The sequence below is a fragment of the Urocitellus parryii genome, chromosome 4, assembly GCF_045843805.1.
Source record: "Urocitellus parryii isolate mUroPar1 chromosome 4, mUroPar1.hap1, whole genome shotgun sequence".
In the NCBI taxonomy this organism is placed as follows: Eukaryota; Metazoa; Chordata; class Mammalia; order Rodentia; family Sciuridae; genus Urocitellus; species Urocitellus parryii.
In genome coordinates this window covers 62,274,428-62,300,700 of record NC_135534.1, presented here as the reverse complement: position 1 = coordinate 62,300,700, position 26,273 = coordinate 62,274,428, and the positions used below count along the sequence as shown (strand labels likewise).

The 26,273-nt window shown below is 42.5% G+C and overlaps 3 protein-coding genes across 3 annotated transcripts; 2 read left to right on the top strand and 1 right to left on the bottom strand.

Annotated features, from left to right (window-relative positions):
* The first annotated feature begins 282 nt into the window (after positions 1-282).
* LOC113191276 (olfactory receptor 52B4-like) lies at positions 283-1,227 on the top strand. Its single transcript, XM_026400947.2, has one exon. The coding sequence runs from the start codon at positions 283-285 to the stop codon at positions 1,225-1,227; it is 945 nt and encodes a 314-aa protein (XP_026256732.2).
* A 2,698-nt stretch (positions 1,228-3,925) lies between these two features.
* Positions 3,926-10,949, bottom strand: Trim21 (tripartite motif containing 21). The gene is made up of 8 exons (XM_077797613.1): positions 10,913-10,949; positions 9,838-9,927; positions 9,277-9,728; positions 8,669-8,770; positions 7,418-7,642; positions 6,011-6,033; positions 5,285-5,385; positions 3,926-5,006 (listed from the first exon to the last, which is right to left on the bottom strand). The coding sequence occupies exons 3-8, from the start codon at positions 9,682-9,684 to the stop codon at positions 4,432-4,434; spliced, it is 1,434 nt and encodes a 477-aa protein (XP_077653739.1). The 5' UTR covers positions 9,685-9,728; positions 9,838-9,927; positions 10,913-10,949; the 3' UTR covers positions 3,926-4,431.
* An 11,911-nt stretch (positions 10,950-22,860) lies between these two features.
* On the top strand, positions 22,861-23,814 carry LOC113191231 (olfactory receptor 51G2-like). Its single transcript, XM_026400911.2, has one exon. The coding sequence runs from the start codon at positions 22,861-22,863 to the stop codon at positions 23,812-23,814; it is 954 nt and encodes a 317-aa protein (XP_026256696.2).
* Positions 23,815-26,273: the final 2,459 nt, after the last annotated feature.

Sequence of the window (26,273 nt, the reverse complement as noted above, 5' to 3'; positions counted from 1 at the left end):
AAAGTCGATCTACTTCATCCTCTCCTGACTGTAGTTAAGGTGATATAAGAGAGACCCAGAGCTCGGAAGTGATTTATCGAGATACATAGCTAGCAAATAGAATGGGAAAGAATTTTCTTCCACATCTCTGCAAATTCCTGACCAGCAGGCTTCTCACTGCTTTTCCCAATGAAAAATGATCTGTTCTCTCCTCCCCTACTTCAATCCCATTCAGCTTTTTGGGAAGCGAGAAGAGTAACTACCAGATCCTACACACCAACACACTGGTGACCTGCTGTAGGTATGGCAACCTTCAACTACACTGATAGCAGCCACTCACTCTTCATTCTGCTGGGCATCCCTGGCCTGGAAGACCAACACACATGGATCTCTCTCCCCTTCTTTCTTTCCTACCTTGTTTCCCTACTTGGGAATAGCCTCCTCATCCTCGTCGTCATGACGGAACACAGCCTCCATGAACCCATGTACCTTTTCCTCTGCATGCTGGCTACGGCTGACCTCATCCTGTCCACGACCACTGTGCCCAAGGCCCTGGCCATATTCTGGTTTCATGCTGGGGAAATCTCCCTTGATGGTTGTGTCACCCAAATCTTCTTCATCCACGCAACTTTCATTGCTGAATCGGGCATTTTGTTGGCAATGGCATTTGATCGCTATGTGGCCATCTGTGACCCCCTGCACTACAGCACAGTGCTCAGCCGTGCAGTAATCACAAGGATTGGCCTGGCTGTGGCCTTGAGAAGCTTCTGCGTGATACTCCCAGATGTGTTCCTGGTGAAGCGACTGCCTTTCTGCCGTAGCAATCGGTTGCCGCATACCTACTGTGAGCACATGGCCGTGGCCAAGTTTGCATGTGCTGATATCCGTGTCAATGTTTGGTACGGCTTGTCTGTCCTCCTCTCCACTGTGGTGCTAGATGCCTTGCTCATCTTAGTTTCCTACAGCCTCATCCTTTATGCAGTCTTCCACCTTCCTTCCAGAAGAGCTTGGCAAAAGGCTCTAGGCACATGTGGTTCCCACCTTGGGGTCATTTCCATGTTTTACTTGCCTGGCATTTTTACCATAATTACCCAGAGGTTTGGGCACCATGTTCCTCTCCATACCCACATTCTTCTGGCCAATGTCTGCATGTTGGCCCCTCCCATGATGAATCCCATTATTTATGGGATCAAGACTAGGCAGATTCGAGAGCGTGTGCTCAGCACTTTGTCATTACAGTGGAAATGATGCCAAGTTTGATTGGGTGGTATACTTATCAATGTAGACCTTCTCACTTTTTTTGTGCCCACTCTGAGGAGGTTTATGACTTTGGAGTTCCACCAACAGCAAAGTGACTCAAAGTGAGTCAGATTGCCATGTGAACTGGAGAAGGGTATTGTTTAGGAAAGAACATGAGCTTTTGGATCACACTTGGTTTGAATTCTGACTTCACTGGTGATAACAAAATGTTTAATCTTGGGAAAATTACTTATTCTCTCAAAGTCTTAGCATGTGCTTGGTGGTAACAGAAAAAGAGGCAAATCAAAACCAAACTAAGCAAATTAAACAAAACTATCTGTAATTCACTTATCCAAGGGCATCACACAAAAAACCCCCATCTAGACAGAACCTATATTAATCATATACATGCATTTAATATCACTTAAAATACATTTGTTTGAATTTGATATGGGGGTTGCCATAATCCCCAAATGTCTTGATTATGCCCCAATTGTAGCTTTATCATAAGGGTGTGAGAACCAAGTATAAACAGGATCCTAGCTCTACATAACACAGGGTAAATTGTGGATACATTTAAAACTTTTCTTCTGTTCTGCTTTTAGCTCTAATCCCTGAGGGGTGGAAAGTTGATTCACGAGTTTATCTCCCACTTCTATTATCATTCGTGAATTAAAAGTCTCTTTCACTGTTCAATCCATCTTGTTATTGGTTCCACAATTCTGAAAGGGAAAATGGGCCCAGTCTTTGGGGTCAAAATGGGTTACAACAGGACTGAGGGTGGCGCAATTTCAAGAGAGGGGTGAGGCGAGTGGGATGGGGCAGAATCATCCAGGTCATCTTGAATCTGGAGGAAAGGAAGAGGTGAGAACAGGCAGAATAGTCTCTTCTATCAGAGAGGAAACAAATGAGGAAGGATGCTCTGGGTTTGAGAAAGCAAGAGGGGGAAAAGGAGGAAGTTATCACAACATACTTATGATACTCTAGTCAGAGTCTGTGTCCCACCTCCTACTTCTGAATCCAGAAACCACACTACCCTCCTGGATCTCTTTCTGCTGAGGCTGTCAGATGCTATGCCCTCTCCACAGAAATGCAGTGTTAGTCACTGCAACTGTGCCTATTCTGTCCTCCCACAGGGAGACTCCTGCTCCAGACATACAGGCCTGAGCTGCACATATTTGAGAGAGCTTGTTAGTCGCTGAATCCATGGTTTGGATTTCTTTTTTATGCCCTTTCACACACTGCTTTCCACCATCAAACCACATTCAAGCTGGAGATGTGGGCTGGGGGCAGGACTTTGAGATGAGGTAAGTTGGTCACAACAGGAAGCAGATGAAACCCATTTCACTATCACTATTTGCATGGAGGGGAAAATAAAAGCAAATTCTCTCCACACCTCGGATGATGGGATACTTAATCCTCAGAAGTATCTTTTTAGGAGAATCTGGAAGACAAACTTGTTCTTTCTCCTTGGTTCTGTGTGTCACCTGCTGACCTGGAATGCATGCTGACAGACTCATTTCTCCAGGCTCAAAACCACTTCCTCATAATTGGAGATGTGGACACAGCCACCCTTCTCTGCTATGTCTTAGAAACTCTTATTCTATGTAAACCAGAAATACTTGCCTAAAGAAAGGGGAATTTGAGAGTGGGGTGATAAAACTGGATGTTCTAGGGAGAGTAGGAGTTTGCCATTTTTCTGGGAAGAATATTGAAATCAGGGGGCATGTTCAATCAGCTTTTTGTTCCTATAACAAAAATACCTGACAAGAACAACTTTCCTTAGAGGAGGAAAAGTTTATTTGGGTTCAGTTTCAGAGGTTCAACCCATGGCTGATTAAAACTCCATTTCTTTGGGCCTAAAGTGAGGCAGAACCTCATGGTAGAGGGGTGGGGTAGAGGAAAGCAGCTCATTATATGATAGTGACAACCCAGATAAAGCAAAGAGCCAGGGAGAAGAGATAATCTCCAAGGGCCTACTGTGACCTATGCCTCCAGCCACATCCCACCTGCCTGTAGTTACCATCTAGTACAGCAATACTGTCAAACTGTTAATATATTTAATGAATCAGTCACTGATTGGGTCATAGCTCTCATAATCTAATCATTTTACCCCTGAACATGGTTGCATTGGATGACATGAACTTTTGGGGGAATACCCCCTATCCAAATCATAATAGGGGGTTGTTCCAGGCTGGACTATATGAACAGTGTTCCAGGAACTTTGATGTTATCACTAGTAAACATATGAGAACATGGACAGAAGGTGTTTTTGCTGAAAGCTCAGTTCTTGTCCCCTGTGGCAATTCAATAACAAGGACAAAGTTTTGAGCAAAGGAGATACACAGGGGACTCCTGTCCCAAAGGCAGTGATTCTGCCCATCAGCAGGAACAAGGGGGCTTTTAAAGAGGCGATTCAGAGACCACATTCCCCGTGTTCTGTCAGAGTTGCAACTCGCTTATTTGGAAGACGGTCACTTCTGATTTTGTGGTACCATCCCCAAAGTTTGGGTTACTTTGTTCCTATGGTGGGTGCGTACTCAAGGACAGATAAATCTGGATCTGGTTACAATGGGGAAGAAAGGTAATCCTGCTTCCCCAAGACTAGAGAGGAGCAGGGAGAGAAGAGAAAGAAAGGACCATTTAAAAAATAAGTTGCAATGGCACAGCAGAAAGGGCTGTATTAAAAAACAACAACAACAAAAAACCCACAAACCTCGTACAATGCTTAAAAAAAATCAACATTAATTATGTTTAGAACTGTTCAAGTGCTTGGGGTTTAAGTCTGTGAATTGTGGCTCAGAGGTAGAGTGCTTGCCTAGCATGCACTAGGTCCCAGGTTCAATCTCCAGCACAGTAGGGAACCTCAATATTTGGGGTTTAAGGAACAATGAGTAAATTGGAGACTGAAAGCACAATGTATTTAGGAAGCCCTTTTCCAAACCATGAAAAAGACAGGCCAAAGGCAATAGCCTAGAGAGATATTGTTATACAAGTCACATAAAGGAGGCAGAAACACGGTTTTTGGTCGAGTTTGAGTCAGATATGAGGAATTGCCTTCACTTGAGGGCATCCTAAAGGAATCTAGGGCAGGAATATTGATATTGAAGGTCATTTGGCTTTCAGTGGTCTCCCTGCTAAAGCCTGCTTGCCGAGACCCTGACACCTATGCAGAGACAAGATAGTTCAGAGTTCATGGGATAAAGGCGGGGTTCATGGCTGAGAAGGGACACCCGATTCTGACCATCCCGTTTTCAGCGGACAGAGGGCCAGAGGGCCTGAATTTCCTCCTCCATCATTGAAACCAGGGTTGAAGAAGGGCCGCAGGGGTTCCGTGAAGGCACATTCAGAGAAGGTGTAGATGAGGGAGCCGTGATCAGTGATGTTATAGAAGGAGATGATGCCATCCTCATAATTAAAAAAAATCCCAACTTGGCACGGAGGCACCTGAAGATGGAGGGGAGTCTGGGGACAAGTGCCAGCCTTATACTTTTTGTTCCACAGCCAAATTGTCCAGAAACCATTCTCAGTATCGACCAAAAATTGCCCCTTCCTCCGTACAGAGTTTCTGCAGACCCCCAGGTCCCAGGCCTCCTTTCCTGTCACATCTACCTCCCAGTAGTGTTTTCCAGAGGTGAAGCTCTGGGCACCGAGGACTACAGGGTAATTATCAAATCTCTCTTCATTTTCTGGTACATCCTGTCGGGTGTTTCCAAGTCTCACTTGTCTCCTGTCCTCTGAAAGGATGAGCCATGGATTGGCTGTGTCTTGATCCAGAGTGATGTATACTACAGAAAGAGGACATAGGTCTTGTGTGTTACAGGGGCAGTGTCAGTAATCCTGTGCTCCTCATGGGGAGACACTCCCCACTGAGGGGGTGACCCTGAACATCATATGATGAAATGACATCCGGCCAACCCCAGCCTTATCCTGACATCTGAAGGAACCTTCTCTAACTCTTCCCCATGTACTCTGACCTGCCACCTCTTCTTCTTGACCCCGGGATCCTCTGCCCTCCCATTATTCCCTTTTGCTCTAGCCCAGCAACTCCTAGAGGTCACCTCACCTCCATAGGTCCTCAGCATTCTCTTTAGTCCTGGCACATGACAGATACTTCTTAGGTCTGGAGAGTCAATGTCCAGCTTCTTCAGGTTCCAGGACTCACTCCTGGGGGAAAGAATGAGATCTGTCTCCCACTTCTATCCTAGATCCTAATGAAACTTATAAATACCTCGTGTTCTAGTGTCCAGGTGAGAGAAAAAAAAAAAAGAATATGGTGTTTAATTTCTATCAGAGTTCCTGGGACCATGAACCTCTGCAGACTGTGGGTATTCTACAGTTCTTCTCCAAGCCCAAGAACAACACACAAGTGTGTTCCGTTTCATTTTACAGGCAAGGCATGTGATATAGGCTGAATCACTTCTCTAATGAACCTTGAGGAATCTTGCCCATGCTGTGGGTCTTACTCATGGCTCATTCTGAGAGGTTTGCAACTGGTTAGATCACATCTAGAAAATAAGTCCCAGCAGGCTGTGGATTCAGAACTTCCCAGAACATCCTTGTTTGTTGGGGCTTTACTGTATGACAATGCGATAGTCTGATTACTTTGGACAATTTACCAATTGAGGTGTCTGTTTATTAGCTTTCTGAGTCCAGAAAATATTTTATAGAGGGTCAGGTCTTTGAGATTTGGGAGGCATATGTAGAAATGCATGCCCTAAAATTTTTCCCATCAATCAGTAGATATGTGCTTCCAGCCACCCATTCTTTTGGGGAGAAAATTTCTCCTTACCTTTCCAGGACAACTTTCACCTCCTAAGGAGAAAAGAGACAGTGTAAGTTTGAGTTTCAGGCTCAAATGTAGAGTTTTAGTATTGTGGGAAGGTGGTATCACCCTCTGATCCCTGGGGATCTGCTTTGCCCTGGCCCTCTGGTCCAAGGCCCAAATGATGATTCTGACCAGCTTGTAGCAGAAAGAATGTGGGGATGTTTGTGGGGTAACCAGAAACTTAGCATAGGTATCCTACAGCCAGGGAAGGATCCTCAGTTTAAGGACTCTGATTCAGAAAACAAATTAGAAATATCAGATTCTTAGAGGGGGTTGGGGCAGGAAGGAAGGTGGAAGAGGGAAAATAGCACAGCCTGAGTAAAGCCCAGGGACAGTCACGGGGAAAGAGGCTCAGGTACGATGCCCAGAAACAGCACCCTTTTACTTGTGGGCTGAGTTGTTTGGAGAAGGTTTAGTTAATGCTGTGTCCTGTGCTGTGGGTAATGTTGTCCAATCAACTGAGCATATTAGATTGCAGGGTTGGAGGCCCTCACATGGGAACTGGCTCGCTCCTAGGCCCAGTCCAAAGGGCATCAGGAAGTCCAGTTCAGTGTTGGGCAGAAGACAGCCTGCCAAGTCAAGCCAATATAAATCAGAGACAGTGACTCTGTCTTTAAAACAAGAACTACAACAAAAAAACAGGACTATTTTCATGACCACATCTGACTGGAAGAGTGAAAGGTGTGGGAAAAGAACCATAGAAAATTAGAGCAGAGGGACTTCTGATACCACTTCGTTTTCCAAAGTGAGGACAACATAACCCATTGGTGGATGCAAGATGATTTTAAGTAGGACATACATTAAAAAAAAACAAAAGCAAAGTTGATCTTTACTTTTTACTACTTCAGTGAACTTCGTTAAATCATTTGATTTAGTCTGATTAACATCTCTTTTCCTTAGTTGTCTTATTTATGAAATGGAATAGTAGTATTACCCACAAAGTTTGGCAAATCACTTGTACTATAAGAATCTGTAGTTATTAATAGATGAAAATTGGCTACTATTGTTCTAGAAAAAAATCTTAAAACTAAATGTATTCAGGAAAAAGTGAGGCAATTTAAAGAAAAATAACATTAAGATCATTTAGTCCGTAGAAATAGTAGAGAGTGTACAGATGATGTGCTTATGAGTAACATTAGGAGAACTATCGTTATTTAGTCCACTGGTATCAAAAATAGAGACGACAGGTCTAGAAAAGAAAAGGGGCTTAAGCTAGAGTTGTGGAGAGAATTGGTGGCAGAGTAGGAGCCACTGTCTCTTAAGATTCAGTTCACTTTTTTTGGTTGTATTTATTAAAAACCTCCTCATGGATAGATATTTATCTCAATTTTTCCCCCTCAATCACTCCTAGAACCCTTCTTCCCAACTCACCTGCAGGAGCTCCAGTGCTGAGCCCCGACTCTTCCACTCCAGCTCCGAGATCAGCTTTTGCAGGGTCTGGCTTTGCTGGGCCAGTTCAGCTTCCGTCTCTCCCAGGATTCTAAGTTGTTCCATCTCATCCTTCTCCAGCTTCTGCATCTGCCTCTGTTCTTCTTCATCCAGGAAGATTTTCTGCTGCATAAACTCTGCATGAATCCTTGATTTGTGTGACTCAACCTGCCTCTTTATGTGAGGAGAAAGAGATGGTTTCTATGAAGATTTCCCAAGCTTTGAGGAAATTTGCCTATTTTCGTCTCTTGAAGACTCAACAGTCTGGTTATGTCTGAGAACTCACACACACACAATTTTGCTGGGGACTTTGGTAGGCAAGTGTATGAAGCTTCTGGAACTAGCATTGGTAGTGGTTGGGGCACATTGTAGCTATCCTATAATAACAGCCACATCAACATATGGCATTAGCAGATACTTCTCAACCTTTTTTCCCCAAAATGCAGTTGAAAGTCCATTTGTCCTTTGCATCTCAAGGAGTTAGAGAGTAAAACCTGCTCCCACTCATGACAACTTCACAAAGACAGGATCACAATACCATTCCTAAATTCCAGGGAAAGGGTGGCTTTGGGATATTCTTGGATTGCCCTTTCCTGTAGAGATTAGAGGGCCAACCAATAACAGAATATACTCTTTTACCACTGTCAGGGTACAAGTGGCAAAAGGGTATATGTACTGAGATCCTTCCATAGCCCTCTAATCCTGGACACCCCCTACCTCTTCTAGAAAAAAAAAAAAAAAAATCACCATTTTGGAATAGGCTTTAGTTCTCCATTATACTTTGGGCCAGAGACCTGGACACAGTCAAGCAACTATCTGGTCAGACAGTTTTTTTCCTGCCTCTGACCTTGATGGTTTCCTACAGTCTGTCTTCATGGCCCCTGCCATTTACTAAAATGGCCTCACAGTTGGTTTCTTTCTTAGGATAACTGTCACAGACACTGTAATGCTGATGCTGTAATCCTCTGAAACTGGGCTCAGAATAGCTCAGTTTGAGCCTTTCAGTACCTTCTCCAGTGATGCTCAATCTTTGTGCCTGTTAAAAAGCCCCCATTCTTTTTATTCCTCTCTATACAGAGACCTAGGAGGTAGACCATTCATAGAGTGAGATATACCAACTCCATTCCTCCTCAAAAGGTATAGCTAGTTAAGATTCCCCAAGTTCAAGAACCTGGGCCCTTCCCAGACTTTAACTCTTGCCTTCCAGTCTGCTCTCTTCATTGCAAGATCCACTTCCAACTTCTCGGTCAACTCCTGCTTCTTTCTCAGTTTCTTTAATGCCTTTTGGAGCTTCTCCTGTGGAGAAGGATAGCAGGTTAATCCCTCACCAGACCAAAAAGTAGGATGAGGGGTGTGGATTGGGGTAAGATCATATTGGTTCTTAGAAAAAGACTAAGTACAAAGAAGGAGGGAGGACTAGAGACCGACTGCCACAGGAATTCCCATCTACAGAATTCCTACTCCAAAATTTTACTTTGGCAAAAGCCTACTACGTCTTATGAAACAGAGCTCTTCTAACGGGGTGGCAGGATGGGGGTGTTACTCATTTCTAATTAACCAGGAGGCCAAGAGGAAACATGATCTTTGAAGTATTTTCCCATAGCAGATCCCCTACCCTTGGGAGTGAGAAGGTTGTAACCTGCAATTTCCCCTTAGACAGGGAAGCAAAGAAGTATTCCTCCTTTTTCCCCCAACTTCAACTCCAGAGGTAGCCTTTTTCTTTCTGCTGCTCTAGGGAACAAACACTCATCAGGGCCCATCTTCTCCAGGGATTCCAGTGTTTGTCTGTGCTAATGTCTCACCTGGTATTCCTGAGCAGCCTCCTCAATAGGGACCATGGTGTGGTCACGGTGTTTCTTGGATTGGGCACACACCCAGCAAAGGGCCTGCCCATCTTTGTCACAGAACAGGTGAAGTTTCTCTCCATGCACAGCACAGCGCGCTCCCTGCGTGTCTTTCTTGGCATCCTGGCCTATTCGTCGAAGGTTTTCCACCATGTTGGCTAGCTGCCGGTTGGGCCTGAGGTGCCTGAGCATAAAGTGCCGCCGGCACACAGGACAGACACTGCCTCCGTCTTTCCCAACCTGAGAGATGCATTCTTGGCAGAAGCTGTGGCCACATTCGATGTTCACAGGATCCACCATGGGATCGAGGCAGATAGCGCATGTGACCTCTTCCCACATCATTTTCAGGGGTATTGCTGAGGCCATAGTGGTGATGTCCCTCTTAAGCAGAACTGAAGATTTTGGGTAGGCTTATGGGTGGAGAATAAGGGAAAAGAGAAGATAAGGTTTGTATGAGAAAAACAGAGGGAGACATGAGAATGAACTGGAGGAGTGAAAATAAGAATTTATCAAACTGACCAGCAAGGACCTCTCTATAGTCTGGCCTATTGATCCAGTCAGAGGAGGAAATCAAGTCTCCAAGAAGAAGTAGAGAAGATTGGTGGGAACCTTAGAGTAAAGCAATTGAATTATACATGATGAGTGACACTTTCATCATGCCCATCCCTGTTTAAATCCTCAGTGCCCAGTCTTTTCCCATCTACATTCTCCCATCTCATGCCACCAAGCCATCATGTCAATAATAAACTAATTATAATAGTGACCATTTACCATGTACCTTCCACACTCCACAGAGGTGATTCATGTTTTACACCTGGTCTTCATTAATCTATAAAATAATGGCAGGAGTTGGGCGACATACAGTCATGTACCACATGACATACTGGTCAGTGATGGACTGCACGATGGTACAACAATAGTTTATATCATATAACCCAGGTGTGTAATAGGCTACATGATCCAGGTTTGTGTAAGTACACTCTGATGCTTGCATAACAGTGAGATCAGTTAATAGTACATCATTAAGGGATGTATGATTGCATACGTCAAAATAAATGTAAATGTGTATTATATACACAGATGTTTTGAATATATGTATGTATACATGTGCATTCAAGGATACATATGCGTACAGACAGACATACACAGCACTCCCTGGGATCTCTCAGCTGTTCCAAACTTAGAACCTGACTCCACTTCTTCTAGGTGAACATTCTAAAGGGCTGCCCCTCAACCCCCAGAAGGGGGAGGGGGTTGTCTCATGTAGGTTCCCCTGGGCCACCCTCTGGGCTCAGTTATAATGCTGATTCCTCCCAGCTTCACCAGTCCCCTTGTCCCAGCTGAGATTCCTGCATCCAGGGCAGCGGGAGCCCCTTCCTGGCCACTCTGAAGTCACTCAGAGCGCAGCTTCCTCCCAGACAGGCCAGCATGGGATGAACCCCTGGGCATGGGGGAGCCAGTACTAGGTCCAGAAGGCGCTAGGACTAAGTGCTCTAGGGTGGTCACTGGTTGGAAGGGGCTCTTCAAATCTTGGTACAGGGAAGAGGTCCCCTCGGCAGGGCGGGGGTGCCTTGGTCTAGCCAGCCCCACTTACCTGATCAGTTGGCCGTGGCTCCCTATTTCACTTTCAGTTTCCTCTCAGAGGCAAGCCTGAAAGGAAATGGGAGGAGCAGTGGGAGGAGCGGAGAACTGAAGGGTGTGGGGAGCAGAGAGGCGACGAGTTAGAGAGGAGAGAGGGGATGTGGGCGGGGAGAAAGCCGAGCGGAGGCGGGCGGCGTCAGCTGCCTCTGGCTTCTCGGAAGCCGGGACCAGGGAAAGCACAGAGCAGTCAGCCGTGGGCACGCCCCCTGCCGTGTGTCCCCTTTGACTAAAGTGTAGTTTCTCTACAAATGGAAGTGTCGCTGCTTTGACACTGGTCCTCACCCCACACCTAGGTGCTGTGTCCACGTCTGGGAGCTGCTCTTGAGGAGGTCTGGATGCAGAGGCAAGGCAGGGCGCTATCTTTTGCTTGCCATCATCTGGTTTCTTCCAGAAATGAATTCCTTTTCACATACGGATATTCTTTTAAAATCTGGGGGGTGAGAGACTTGTTCCATGAAGATTTGTTCCATGAAGCCCAAGGCAGGTGTCATTCCAATGAGTGCAACAGACTTGGGATTTATTGAAAAAAAAAACTTTTCTTGTCACTGAACTAGGGATAGTCTCTGATTATTATTGTGATAAGATACATAGAACATAAAAGTTACCATCTTAATCATTAAAATGTACACGTCAGTGGCATTAATTACACTCATTGTTGGGTAACCACCATCGTCCACCTGCAGATCTTTTTTCATCAGCCTAAACTGAAATTCTCTACCCCTTAAACATTAAATGTACCCAGTTATACTCCTCCAGTCCCTGACAACCACCCCTTGACTTACTGCCTCTGTAAATTTGACTACTGTAGATGACTCATGTAAGTGGAATCATGGCTACTTTACTTACCATGATGTCCTCCAGGTTCATCCATTATTGTCACATGTCAATGTTCTTTCTTTTTAAGGCTGAATTAATATATACATTTAGTTTATCCGTTCATCTGTAGATGGACACTGGGCTTGCTTCCACCTTTTGGCTATCATGTATAATACTGAGGTGTCTGGTTATGTTTTTTTAAGCTATACAACAATTTGGTGATTTAGGGGTTTTTACAGTCACATTGCAAGGAGATACACTAAGGCTGAACATAGTGAAGCTACTTGCTTGAGGTGACATAGTAGGCATAAGAGCACTAGAGCTGAAGGTATAGGAAAGAGCCTCATTTTGGCAACATCCCTGAGAGTAGAAGTTTCAAGGCAGCTAGCAATGAGTGGACATAAACTGTAGAGGAGAAAAGGGTGGTGAGACTGGAATTCTCAGTTCCTTTCAACATAAACTTATTAAGTTATAAGGGACCAAGAAATATGTCTAAACAAATATAAAGGAAAGTTCAAGATATAGAAAACCTAAAAATACTTCATGCTTTGAAATTTCCAGTTCTATTTAAAAGTTTTTCTTTCTCTGTGAAAGACTATCAGGTGACAATTCCAGATTGTACTCAATTTCAGGAACATAAATATTCCCAGAAAGCAGAACAAAACAGATACAGATCACTTCTTCCTCGATTTTTTTTTTTTAAACTGAGTTTGCAGACACTCAAATTGACTGCTTTAAACATGGCAGACCCTAAGTTGTTTCCAGCAGATGAGTAAGCCATCACTGAGGGCTAGGTCTCATAATAAAGCAGACGTGGATTCAGCACCGATTCCGCTAGGTGCCTACTTAATCTACTAAATGAAGGTAAGTAGTTTACTTATCTACTAAATAAAGATTAATACATATACCACAGGATAGTTTTGGCATGTACAATAATGTGCACACAGATCCATTAACACATGCTTGGATGCTACATTTCCCACCTTGGTAATTTAGAATGAGCGGCAACTTTGGTCTTAAATTCCTCTCATCCACTCACAGTAATGTGGTACTTCAGTGTTCTTTTCCTAGTTAAGTGACCCACATCTTTACTTCTGAAGGATCAGTGTCCTTAATGTCCCTGCCCAGAACATTGCTGTTATTAAATAAAATGAGAATCTCTCCAGTGTATATCTTGGGTTTTAGACTTAGTCATCCTTGCCCCATTATCTGTTACTCTTGTAACAGGAATAAGTCATTCTGGCCAGTATAAGTAGTCTGACCTTGGTCTTCGTAAGTCACTACAGAAATGGGCAAAGATGAAATAATTACAGATTTCAGTTTATTAGAACCTGGTTGCTATCTCTGGTGGAAGGGCTTTTCCCTTTTCCACTAGGATTTCCAAACTGGTTTAGACTCATGTAAATGAAGTGAAAGAAAGTGTTCCATAAACGAGTTATTAGTTTGAAAGAAATCTTATACTCTAATTAAATAGAAGATATGAAGGCATTGATAAATTCCTTAAGTCATATAATCTACCTATATCAAGTCGGGAAGATATATACAACTTAAACAGACCAATATCAAGTGAGGAAATAGAAGAAGCCATCAAAATATTACCAACCAAGAAAAGCCTAGGACTGGATGGATATACAGCCAAGTTTTACAAGACCTTTAAAGAAAAAATTCCAATACTCCAGTTTCAGGAAATAGAAAAAAGAGGGAGTACTTCCAAATTCATTCTACAAGTCCAATATCACCCTGATTCCTAAACCAGACAAAGAGACCTCAAAGAAAGAAAACTTCAGACCAATATCTCTAATGAATCTAGATGCAAAAATCCTCAATAAAATTCTGGCAAATTGGATACAAAAACATATCAAAAAGATCATGCACCATGATCAAGTGGGATTCATCCCCGGGATGCAAGGTTGATTCAACATATGGAAATCAATAAATGTAATTCATCACATCAATAGACTTAAAGAGAACCATATGATCATCTTGGTAGATGCAGAAAAAGCATTTGACAAAATATAGCACCCCTTTATGTTCAAAACACTAGAAAAACTAGGGATAACAGGAACGTACCTCAACATTGTAAAAGCTATCTATGCTAAGCTTTAGGCCAGCATCATTCTAAAGAGAAAAACTGAAGGCATTCCCTCTAAAATCTGGAACAAGACAGGGATGCCCTCTCTCACCACTTCTGTTCAATAGTTCTTGAAACACTGGCCAGAGCAATTAGACAGATGAAAGATATTAAAGGAATAACTATAGGAAAAGAAGAACTTAAACTAGCACTATTTGCTGATATGATTCTATACCTAGAAGACCCAAAAACTCTACCAAAAAACTTCTAGAACTAGTAAATGAATTCAGCAAAGTGGCAGGATATAAAATCAACACCCATAAATCAAAGGCATTTCTGTATATCAGTGACAAATTCTCTGAAAAGTAAATGAAGAAAACTCCACCATTTACAATATCCTGAAAAATAAAATACTTGGGAATCAACCTAACAAAAGAGGTGAAAGATCTTTACAATGAAAACTATAGAACCCTAAAGAAAAATAGAAGACCTTAGAAGAAAGATCTACCTTGCTCATGGATAGGCAGAATATTATTAAAATGAACATACTACCAAAAGCACTATACAGGTTCAATGCAATTCTGATCAAAATCCCAATGGCATTCCTCATATAAGTAGAAAAAGCAGTCATGAAATTCATCTGGAAAAATAAGAGACCCAGAATAGCTAAAGCAATTCTAAGCAAGAAGAGTGAAATAGGTGGTATCACTATACCAGATCTTAAACTATACTACAGAGCAATAGTAACAAAAACAGCATGGTACTGGCACCAAAACACGCTAGTAGACCAATGGTATAGAATAGAGGACACAGAGACTAACCCACAAAATTATACTACCTTAGATTAGACAAAGGTGCCAAAACCATGCAATGGAGAAAGGATAGCATCTTCAACAAATGGTGCTGGGAAAACTGGAAATCCATATGCAAAAAAATGAAATTGAATCCCTCTCTCACCATGCACAAAAGTCAACTCAAAAATGGATCGAGGCTCTAGGGATTAAACCAGAGACTCTGTCTAATAGAAGAAAAAGTAGGCCCCAATCTCCATCACATAGGGCTAGGCCACTACTTCCTTAATAAGATGCCTATAGCACAAGAATTAAAACCAAGAATCAAACAAATGGGATAGATTCAAACTAAAAAGTCTTTTTTTCCCCCAGCAAAAGAAATAATATGTGAGGTGAATAGGGAGCCTACATCCTGGGAAAAAATTTTTACCCCTCACATATCAGATAGAGCTCTAATCTTGAGGGTAGATAAAGAGCTCAACAAGACAAGCACCAAAAAACCAAATAACCCAATCAATAAATGGGCCCAGGACCTGAACAGACAATTCTTAGAAGAGGATATACAATCAACAAATACATGAAAGAATGCTCATCATCTCTAGCAATCAGAGAAATGCAAATTAAAACCATTCTAAGATACCATATCACTCCAGTAAGTGTGGCAGCCATTATGAAGTCAAACAACAACAAGTGCTGGCAAGGATGCGGGGGGGAAAAGGTACACTCATTCACTACTGGTGGGACTGCAAATTGGTGCAGCCAATTTGGAAAGCAGTATGGAGATTCCTTGGAAAACTGGGAACGGAACCACCATTTGACCCAGCTATTTCTTTCCTTGGACTATACCCAAAGGACCTAAAAACAACATATTTCAGGGACACAGCCACGTGTTTATAGCAGCACAATTCACAATAGCTAAACTGTGGAGCCAACCTAGATGTCCTTCAGTGGATGAATGGATAAAAAAAAGTGGCATTTATACACAATGGAATATTACTCAGCAATAAAAAATAAAATCATGGCATTTGCAGGGAAATGGATGGCATTAGAGAAAATTATTCTAAGTTAGCCAACCCCCCAAAAACAAATGCCAAATGTCTTCTCTGATATAAGAGGGGTGACTCAAAATGGGGTTGGGAGGGAGGGCAAGGGAAGAAGATTACCTCTGGATAGGGAATAGGGGTGGGAAGGAAAGGGAGGGAGAAGGGGAATAGCATGGATGGTGAAAGGAGACCCTCATCACTATACAAAACACATGTATGAAGATGTGAATTTGGTGTCAACATACCTTATATACAATCAGAGATGATAAATTATGATATAATGGTGTATTAAGAATTGTAATGCAAAAAAAAATTTAAAAAGAAACAAGTAGGAAGATGAAGTGGCCCCCAAGTCTCTAAAGAGTGTTTATTTTAGATAGAAAAAAAATGTCATCACATATAGGTTGGTGATTTCTCAATTTTAGAGCATGTTATATAGAGTAGTGGATTTTTCATGTTCACATACGCATATAGAATATTTTTATTATTTCCACCCCTGTAAGGGTAAGTTGCTTGTTTTAACCATGTATTAGAATTTATCAGACAACCATCCAATCTGATAGGAATATTGCCTATTTTGTGGGGGCAGATTTCTCTTGTTTTAAAGTACCATGGTACTAGAAGACTGTTAAGACCCTGCTAGGAATAGTAAAAAGAATCAGGGTCAGAGTCGGTATTGTGTGTACAAGTGCCTATAGTAACAGGGATAGAGGCTGCCTGAGCTCCATAGCCTGGATTCCTCCCGAGGAGTATCTGTTCACCACTGCTGATAAGGACACTTATCCATGAGTCCACGGAACACGCAGCCAGTGACTGGGACAGAGTCTGATCAACATCCCCAAGATAGGTCTTTCTCTCATCGTTGAGCACCTCCTCTGTATTTAGATGTCTTCTGGTGGGCTTTTACAGACAAAGTATTTCCACACTCTTTTTATAAAGGGTTTCAAAACATACCATGCCCATAATACTTCATCAATATTTTAATCTTGTTATTTCTTTTAGCAGTTTCTGACTCTCAGACCAATCCATTTAATAGAGTTAAGGTGGCAGTTTATATACACTCCTATGTAAACTCAGTTTTTCCTTCTAATCACAGGGGATAATCATTTGCTTAAAGCTGTCCACGGGGAAGATCTTCATCATTGTCTTTCAGGGTGACTGTATGAACACTAATCTTGTGCACCATCTCAGATTTTCTTCAACCCTTTCATTCTATTAGCACCCTAATAGTGCTGGGCCACTACTTTAAACACACTTTTAGATTTGGAAAAAAACATTGTGGAGCAAGGGATCCAAATTTTTAAGCAACCATTATGGGTCAGTTGACATACAAAGTGCAAGAGTGTGATGATTAATTTTGGTTGTCAATTTGACTGGATTGAGGGATGCCTGGTGAATTGTTAAAGCATGTGCTGGTGAGGGTGTGTCCAGAGAAGGTTGAGAAGTGGCTTAAAGTGAGTGCGGAAGGCACACTCTGTGAATGGCACCATCCCAATAGGCTGGGGGCCTGGATGGAATGAAAAACGGAAGTGGGAGGCTAGCGCTTGCTCCTGCTTTCCTTGCCTGTTTAGTTTGAAAGAAACAAGTGGGAACATGATACTTTAGATTTTTTTTTTTTTTTTGCTGCTGCCACCCGAGTATACAGAAACTACAATGCTTGAAACTTTTGTGAATCTAAAATTATTCCAAAATAAATTTTATTAAAAATTCAGATAAGAACAGTGGAATGGATCTGACCTAACTTCCTATGTACATATATGAATATACCACAGTGGATTAACATTCTACATGTCTACAAGACACTAATAAAACCTCTAATAGAAAGATAAGTAGAGTGAAGGGAATGGGGGAGGGAGGAGGGGAGATAAAGGTGAAGTTCTGAGAACTGAAGTAGAGCAAATTATATTCCATGCCTTTATAATTGTACTAATGTTGTAAGTAACTAAGAAGAACCAATAAAAAAGAATAAACTATTTCATTGAAAAAGAAACTCCCTACAACCTGTGCCTAGGAATGGTAGGGGGAAGGTTAATGTGACATGGTGGATATAGAGGAGTCTAGATAGATTAAAAGTTGGTTTTGGTAACTATTGGAAAGTAAAAGCAGTATGTGTAAAGCTACTGTAAGCCCTATTCTAAGTACTTTCATGTATTTTAGTAGAATTTTAACAATGATCTCATGAAGTAACCATTAGCTCCAGTTTACAAATAAAGACTAAGGAAGTAATTTGCTCATTGCCACATAGTTGACAAGTGAAGATCTAGATATAGAGCTCAGCTTTTCCATTACATCATGCTTGATGGATAATCTCCAAGGGTATTTCTGGGAGAGAAAGATTCCTTTATTTTCAACCATCTTCATCCCCCAGGTCAAACCCTAAAGTTAGGAATTCCCTTTCTCCCAAGATGCTTCCTGTGTCTAAAGCACTCATACTCTTTGTGGAATTTTCCAAGAGTCTGCTCTCATTCTTTCTGGAAGCAGAAATTCCTCGTGGTCTGTTGCCCCAGAAGGACAGAGTGTGTCCCACTCTAACTACTCTTTTGTCCCCAACCTGTCTCCATTTAGCCTGCAGTTCATAGGGCTGGCTCTGAGGGAAGCGCAGGGATTCAGTATGGAGTGTCTTAGTGTCCTCCCAGTGCCCCTTAAGAAAACTCATCTATGCTAAATCAGGATGCGCTACTTGATGCTTCCCCCAAAGTCCCAGAGCTGCCTGGCCCAGAACTCAGGGGGCTCAGGAAGTTCAACTATGTAAATCTCTCGGATTTGCACCAGCATCCCAGCAGACCTGTTATTTCCCTACCTACATCAGAAAGATTATGAAGTACTGGCTTTTAATGACACAGCAAGAAATGTTTTTCACAAACAGATGGACAGATGAAAGGAGACACAAGCTCTGGAGCTGTGGTGAGTGCAGAAATGAGGGCATCTAAACCTGGTCTATGCTGAGGGCACTGTTGCCTTGCACCTCCAGCCCCCATCAGCATTTCTGCCTTGAGCAGCACTGAATGGTATCAGGGTAGGGAACTTCCTTCCAGGACATTTCAAAGCCCGAGGGTGAGAGTTGCCTTAAGGTTTTTGCCAGTTCTGCTCGAGTTGGCATCTGTGAGGAGGTCTTGTCACATCATAGCTCTTTTTGATCTCAATGGTCTGAACCAAGGAACATGGTCATCTTATGATGAAAGGAGACACTATCCCTCCTCAATCTAGGAGAGATCAATGGATAGTTGTCCAAGATCATTGGCAATGAGTGCTCCTAGCACAGGCAGAATCTGCCAGGTATCCTGAAACCTACTGTGGGACTTAAAAAATAACTACAGGGAAAAGATAAATTTCTCGTGCATTTACATGATGGTGAGATTCATGTATGTACATAGGAGAGTCAGATTCATTCAACTGTCTTTTTTCCTATCCCCCTCCCTTTTCTTTGTCTACTGTGGGACTTTTGATTAAGGGGTGAAGATAGCAAGAATAAGGACACTGCCTGAAACTGCAGCCTGGTTGCTCGACTAAACCTCCTCCATGATGGCATATTCCGACTAGTTTGAGCAGGGGCAGTGGGGAAATCCATCTTCATCTTATAATAGCCTCCTAGGTCTGAGTTAGCTTACATAACAGCTGATCATAACACTAAGGCTCAGGCTTTCTTGAACTATTGGTCCCCACCAATAGTTAAAGTACTCTTATTCTTTTATACATGAGACTGTTCAGGACATAAGTGGGGCATGTTTCTTAAACTTCTAATAGTAAAGCCAGGATTCAAACCCAGAACAGCAGATCTAGAACACACTTTTATTTTGGGGGGTACCAGGGATTGAATTCAGAGGCACTTAAGTGACTGGGGCTGTAGTTCAGTGATTAATTTTTGTTTCCAGACAGGGTCTTGCTGAATTGCTTAGGGCCTCGCTAAGTTGCCGAGACTGGCTTTGAACTTAAGATCCTCTTGCCTCAGCCTCCCAAACTGTTGGGATTACAAGCATGTACCACTGCACATGGCTTTTTAAAATTGATCAGAGAGAATTTATTCAGGAGATTTTTAATAAAAGTAGCACTTTCAATTTTTTTTTTAACAAAATGAATATTGAGATGTGGTATAGCACGGTACCATGTATAAAAAAAAACCAAGATCTGATTATTGGAAAGTATTTCTCACTATTCAGCTCTTCAACTGAAGTCTCCTACAGAGGACAGAAAGTTGCCCCTTTATTTCATAAGAATATCATAGCAGAAGATACTCAGAAACTTCCTCACACCTTCTGCAGTCATCTCTGCCATATAATGAAAACTTTAAACAGCTAGTAAACAATTGGAGGTGAGGAAAGCCCAAGTTATTTTGGGGGGAGCTGGGGACTCTGCAGTCTGATTTTTGGTTATAGGTGTCTGACCCAGATATGCTGAAACTAAACTTATTTTGGATAGGATGGGTGTTAGACCCAGTTTTGGCTAACACCAATATGGGCTTGGGAAAAAACTTGGGTTTCCGATTTCTGCCAATCCTTTGCTAGGCTACCACAGCAGTGCCAGGACTTACACTCCCCTCTTAGGCCCAGGACTCATCTGCAAAGCCAGAGGCTTAGAGCCTCCCATTCCCTTGAGTACTGGAGACTGATGCTTGGTTGCTATAGAAACCTTCTTGAAGGCAGAGGGTCTCCAGCCTTCTTTAAGCTGGGTCATTTCCTTTGAGGACTCTTAGCTTGGCTTTTGGGAATAGATTTCCGATTTAAAAAAAAAAAAAAGTTCCTCAGAAGAATCTACTCTGCATTGATTCTTTATCCATCCTTCTACCTACCCATCATCTGCATAAGGGGGTGGGGGAGGAGAAAGATTTACCAAATTGCTTGGTTGCCTTCTCAGGAGATTAGTACTTCTAGGAGAAAATTCTTAAGCCACTAGCCTATAACTAAACTTACAATATGCAATATATGGTGGTCAATATGCATATAGGCTCCTTACTGTTTTAGGACTTTTCTATGCAGAACCTCAAGGATTGATATATTTAAATGGTCAGGGAGGAGGTGGGGAAGAATATGAGGTAATCCTGAAAACATGCAATTCTATTTCATCCCCTTTGGGGATAGATATTTTCAGCAATCGGCAGTGTTGATAATCATTTAGCTAATAATGCCGCAGCCTACCAGTGTTTAAGAATGTGGGCTCTGGAACCAGGCTGCCTGAATTTGTGCTCTGGCTCAGTCACATCTAACTTCATGACCTTAGGCAAGTTATTGATCCACCTGGTGCCTCAGTTTTCCCATGTGCAACATGGGAATGATAATTATACCTACTTCAAGAGGTAGTAAATCCTCAATAAGTAGTAACCATTTTAATGCTTATTATGTGCCAGGCATGGTTTTAAGTCCTGTATTTTTCATTTAGTCTTTATAACCATCAAGAGACATATTTAAAAAAAATTTAAGAATGAGAATGAGGAGGAATAGATACACCAGCTTTGGAGTCATAGTCTTAGAGGGGAAAAAGAAGAAACTAAGTTTTGAATTCAGGAGCACTTTGCCACTGAGCTACGCACCTAGCCCTTTTGAGACAGGATCTAGCTAAGTTACAGAGATTGACTTAGAACCTGTGATCCTCCTGCCTCAGCCTCCCACATTGCCAGGTTTACAGCAGTTCACCACCACACCCAGCCCCTTTACTCTAAACGTAGCTGTTGATAAGGATTCCTCACCTTTCAAACTTTCCTCATTGTAGAAAGAAGCCATAAAAAACTAGCTGTGAAATTCTGGGGTAGTATCTGATTGAAGGAGGACAGAAGAGGCTGGAAACTTGAATTTTCAGAAAGCAGGTTTATAGACTGCAGGATTCAGAGGTGGCTCTCACCTAGGAATTCTTCCTCTGAAGAATGAGTACAGAAATTCTTTGAACTGTTTACCCATTTGGGGTGGATGGAGGCTAGAGGATTCATGACAAGCACATTTCATTCTATTCTCTATACAGATAGGGGTTTCAAAGTTTTCCTCCAAACCTGGCACTTATAAACAAAGAAGAAGCTATAAACCACAATGCCTTCTGCAGATTTTTGTTATGGCTGATATCAGAGCTTTTTGCACAGGATAAGCACTTACATGCTACAAGTATGGTGGGGGTTTCTGATTAATTATGGTAAGGGTCTTCTGGGTGGGGGGGGTCTCTGGCCTGCTTCATAGTTACTATTACATTTTAATAAATGACAAATATGTGTGTTGGCAGTGCAGTTTATAGTCTTTCCCATGTCTAACCATTCTGAGGCCTTTTATTATGTGAAAGGACTGATTGTGAACTCCTTTTTAATCCTGCAGCATTGGGGAAGGATGGGGAGGATGCAGCCTCCTTGTGTCAGACATGGTGTATTCTTGGGTGCAGTGGACGGGGAATGTAACTTATGCTCTGCCTCCAGAGGATGAGCCAGTGTGCATAAAGGTGGGAAAAATGTACAGGACCCAGAGGGGCCTGGCTGAATTAGTATGAAGACTGTTCCTTTCTGTGGGTCATATTGCTCCCATTTCAAATGACTGCATTTGCTTTAAAGGGAAATGGAGTTAGAGGGACAGAAAAATGGGCCTTTAAATTATTCTGTGGACAAAGAACAGTTCACAATAAAGTGCCAAGATTTGACCGACTTGGATTTAAATTCCGGATTGGCACCTAGCTTCATTAACTCAGAAAAGGTACTCAGCCTCTCAGTCCCAATTTTCTCATCAGAAAATAGAAAAATATCCCACAAGACTATGAGGTTATACATGTACAAGACTAAGACAAACCTATCACACTCAATGCCTCTTTCCATCATTGTCATGTCTTCTGTTTTGTATCACTGTGGGGAGTCACCAATGCAGTTTCTGGATCATGGCCAGTGCCACTCACCGAGAGCATAGACCGAGAGCCACAATTCCAGGAAGATGTACATGGGTACATCTTCCTGTCCATATTGGCAGCATCTGATCTGGGCCTCTGCTTCCACTCACATGGACTGAAACGTATGGCATCCCTTGCGGTTGAACAGAACGTGGCCCTGATCTCCAGAGTTGCTTGGGTTATGAATAGCATGTGGTGACGTGTGTGACAGAGGCAGGTACAAAACCTGGCAATACTGGCATATGAGAGAGCTCTTCCTTTCCAGCCTACACTTAATAACCAAATGAATGATGCTTCTTACTCCTAGGGTGGCCAACTCCCTCCTGGAGTCACTATGTTCTCCTGCAACAACAGCACGTTGGCTCACACTACCTTCCTTCTCACTGGCTTTCCAGGCCTAGAAGCCTCTCAGCATTGGGTTTCCATCCCCATCAACCTCGTCTGTGTGACTTCCATCGTGGGTAACAGTATCATCCTCTTCCTGATCCGCACAGATCCAGCCTTACACGAACCCATGTACATCTTCCTGTCCATGTTGGCAGCGTCTGATCTGGGCCTCTGTGCATCCACCTTCCCCACCATGGTGCGGCTCTTCTGGCTGGGTGCTCGAGAGCTGCCCTTTGACCTTTGTGCAGCACAGATGTTTTTCATTCATGCCTTCACCTATGTGGAATCTGGTGTGCTGCTGGCCATGGCCTTTGATCGCTTTATTGCCATCCGGGACCCTCTGCACTACGCCACAATCCTTCCCCACTCAGCCATGGCCAAAGTGGGGGCTGCCATTCTCGCAAGGGCTGTCTTGCTCAACCTCCCTGCACCAGTTCTCCTGCGGCGACTGCTCTTTCCCCAGATGAGTGAACTCTCTCACTGCTACTGCCTACATTGTGACCTTGTGGGATTGGCCTGCTCAGACACCTGGGTCAACAGCTTTGTTGGCTTGATCTCCATCCTTCTCTCACTAGGGCTTGACTCGTCCCTCATCATGCTCTCATATGTCCTGATCCTACGGACTGTGCTGGCCATTGCAGCACCTGGGGAGCGGCTCAAGGCGCTCAACACATGTGTGTCACACCTCTGTATTGTGCTCATCTTCTATTTGCCCAAACTAGGACTCTCTGTGTTGCACAGAGTGGAGAAGCACAGCTACCCTGCTCTGGCAGTGCTTATGGCCAACTTGCACTTCCTGGTCCCACCTTTCATGAACCCCATTGTGTACTGCATCAAGTCTAAGCAGATCCGCCAGGGCCTCCTAAAGCGCTTCCAGCAGAAACGGGTTGATGTTTCTTAGAATGAAAGGACCCAGTTCTTATGACCTTTGAGTCTGGGCTTGGGTAAGCTTTAGGGGAAGAGTTAATTTAAGGTTTTTAAAGTGACTCATTTTTACCATTGATCCCTTTGTGGGGCACTGTTAGTCTCCAAATTGCAGCTTTGAATACAGAACATAAAGTATCACTGGTAATCCTAGCTTTATTCTCTCTCATTAAAGACTCAGAGCTGAACTTTCAAACTTGTATATGTTGTGACATCTCATCCAGGGGATTTAACTACCTGACAGGATGTTTGTGCATATCTATGTGAACAGGCATCTCTTCACTGAAATTCTTTCCCATTTGATTTATAAACCCAAGAACTACGGTAAAGTGTATGAACCTTATTACTTGCTGCCTTCTCCCAAAATTTAATATTAACTAGATCCTATACCAAGGTTTAGAAAAGGGATGCATGTGATGGGGAAACACACGAGAACACTGTGCATGTTAGATTAATCTGGCACTTATCTGCAGCTTAGAGAGTGCTAGTTTCCTCTTGGTTCCCTTCATGTGTGATCTCTGCTTTGAGCTAGAAAGTTTGGTTACTGAACCTAAGGAAGCTGTTTGCTATGATTTTTGGATAGTGCTAGTTTCTCAGGTACCAATGGTAAGGTGGAATGGCTACTCACTGTCCTGCTAGGTTGTAAACTCCACAAGATCAGAGACTCAGAACCGCATTTAAACAAACAAAAAAAACTACTATATCTCCAGCACCAAGAACAGTGGTTACCGTGTAGATAGAGCTCAATGCTTATTGTTGAGTAAATGACTAGGGAGAGGGAAGCAGGTGAAAGAAACACAGCCGATTCTTAGGAAGGGAGAGCACTTGGGAGATCACAATGTCTGAGGCATGTGAGGAAAAGAAGCAGTTAATAAACTGGAATGGAATGCACCACATTCGAGACCTTGGGGGCTAGTTGCGATTCTCCTATATCATATAGTCAAGGAGGCTATTTCTAAGGGTGCAGCTTAGGAAGGGGTCAAGTATGTTGTTAGCTTGGAAGGAGAATTGGGAAAAGCTTTTCAGGAGACTGAAGGGTGTCTTACTCCATCACAGACATTTTCCTTGACTTATTCACTCTTAAAATACCCATACATTTTTCTTGAATTGAAATAAGGATATTCCTGGGGGAGAAAAAAAAAAAAATCACTCAAATTTAATAGGAGCCATGATAGTCCTATTAAGTATTTTGACCATATCCATGGCCATCTGGACAGTCAGGAGTTTATTGACTATCAAAATGCATAGAAATGACTAAGAAAAGAGGAGGAGGAGAAACAGACAGGAGGGCAGGGTAGAACAAGTGATTTCCTAATAGGCTCCGACTAAAGGAAAAATGATTTCCTAGTAGGTCCCTGTAAGGAAAAGGGCTGCTTTTGCCCTCTATGTAAAAAAAGAGGAAGCCTAGTTCTACTTTCAACTACTCTAATGAGCAATTTCTTCATTTATCTCGACGCTTTAATTTTCCCATCTCTAAAATGAAGTTAACCCTTGGCCCATAAAGTTGTCTTGAGGATTAGAGATTAAATGAACCTCCTGTTTGGAATACAAAGAAATACAATAAAATAACATGTTGGTATAATTTAAATTTTTTAATGGGTACAATACATTTTATTTGTTTATTTTTTATGTGGTGCCGAGGATCGAACCCAGTGCCTTACCCATGCTAGGAAAGCGCTCTACCACTGAGCCACCACCCCAGCCCCTAGTATAATTAAAAAATATATATATATATTTTAGTTGCCAATGCAGTTTCAGTTTTGTTTACATGTGGTGCTCACACATGCTAAGTAAGTACTCTACCACTTAGCTACAACTCCAGCCTAATAACTTATTAATGAGATATCTGTAGGCCTCAAACATCGAAGTGGTCACCTCTCCTAGTTTTCTAATCCTCCTCACACCTAGACAAGATACCCTAATTTAGTCATCCTTCAAAGCTGTAGAGACCCCAATAAATCTGTTCTTGAAGCTAGAAGAGGTCTAAGAGTCAAATTCCCCAGTATTCCAACTCCAAACATAATTTTACAATAGAATGAAACGTAATTTGAGTGCCAGTATACATTTTCTAAGTATTTTATGAAAACACCATTTAATCAGTACATACTATAGGAGGCTGGGACTACTGTCTCTCTTTGTGGAGGAATAAACTCAAAAACAAATTACTATGCAGCAGAGGTGGGTGGGCTTGCTCTGACACGACTCTTCCTGAAAGGCCTTCCTCAGCAGGCTCCTACTTTTCAGAGTTTACATAGGAAAAGGAGTACTAAATGACCATGGATGGAAAGTCCTATGTTGGCATAGCTCTTCGTGAAGGCATTTATGCATCACTTTTCTTCAGGGTGGTTCTCTTTGATTTTAATTAGTATCAGCCTTGTGATCATTTGGAGAAGATGAACGCTATCGCTATCAATCTGATTGAATACTTAATATCCC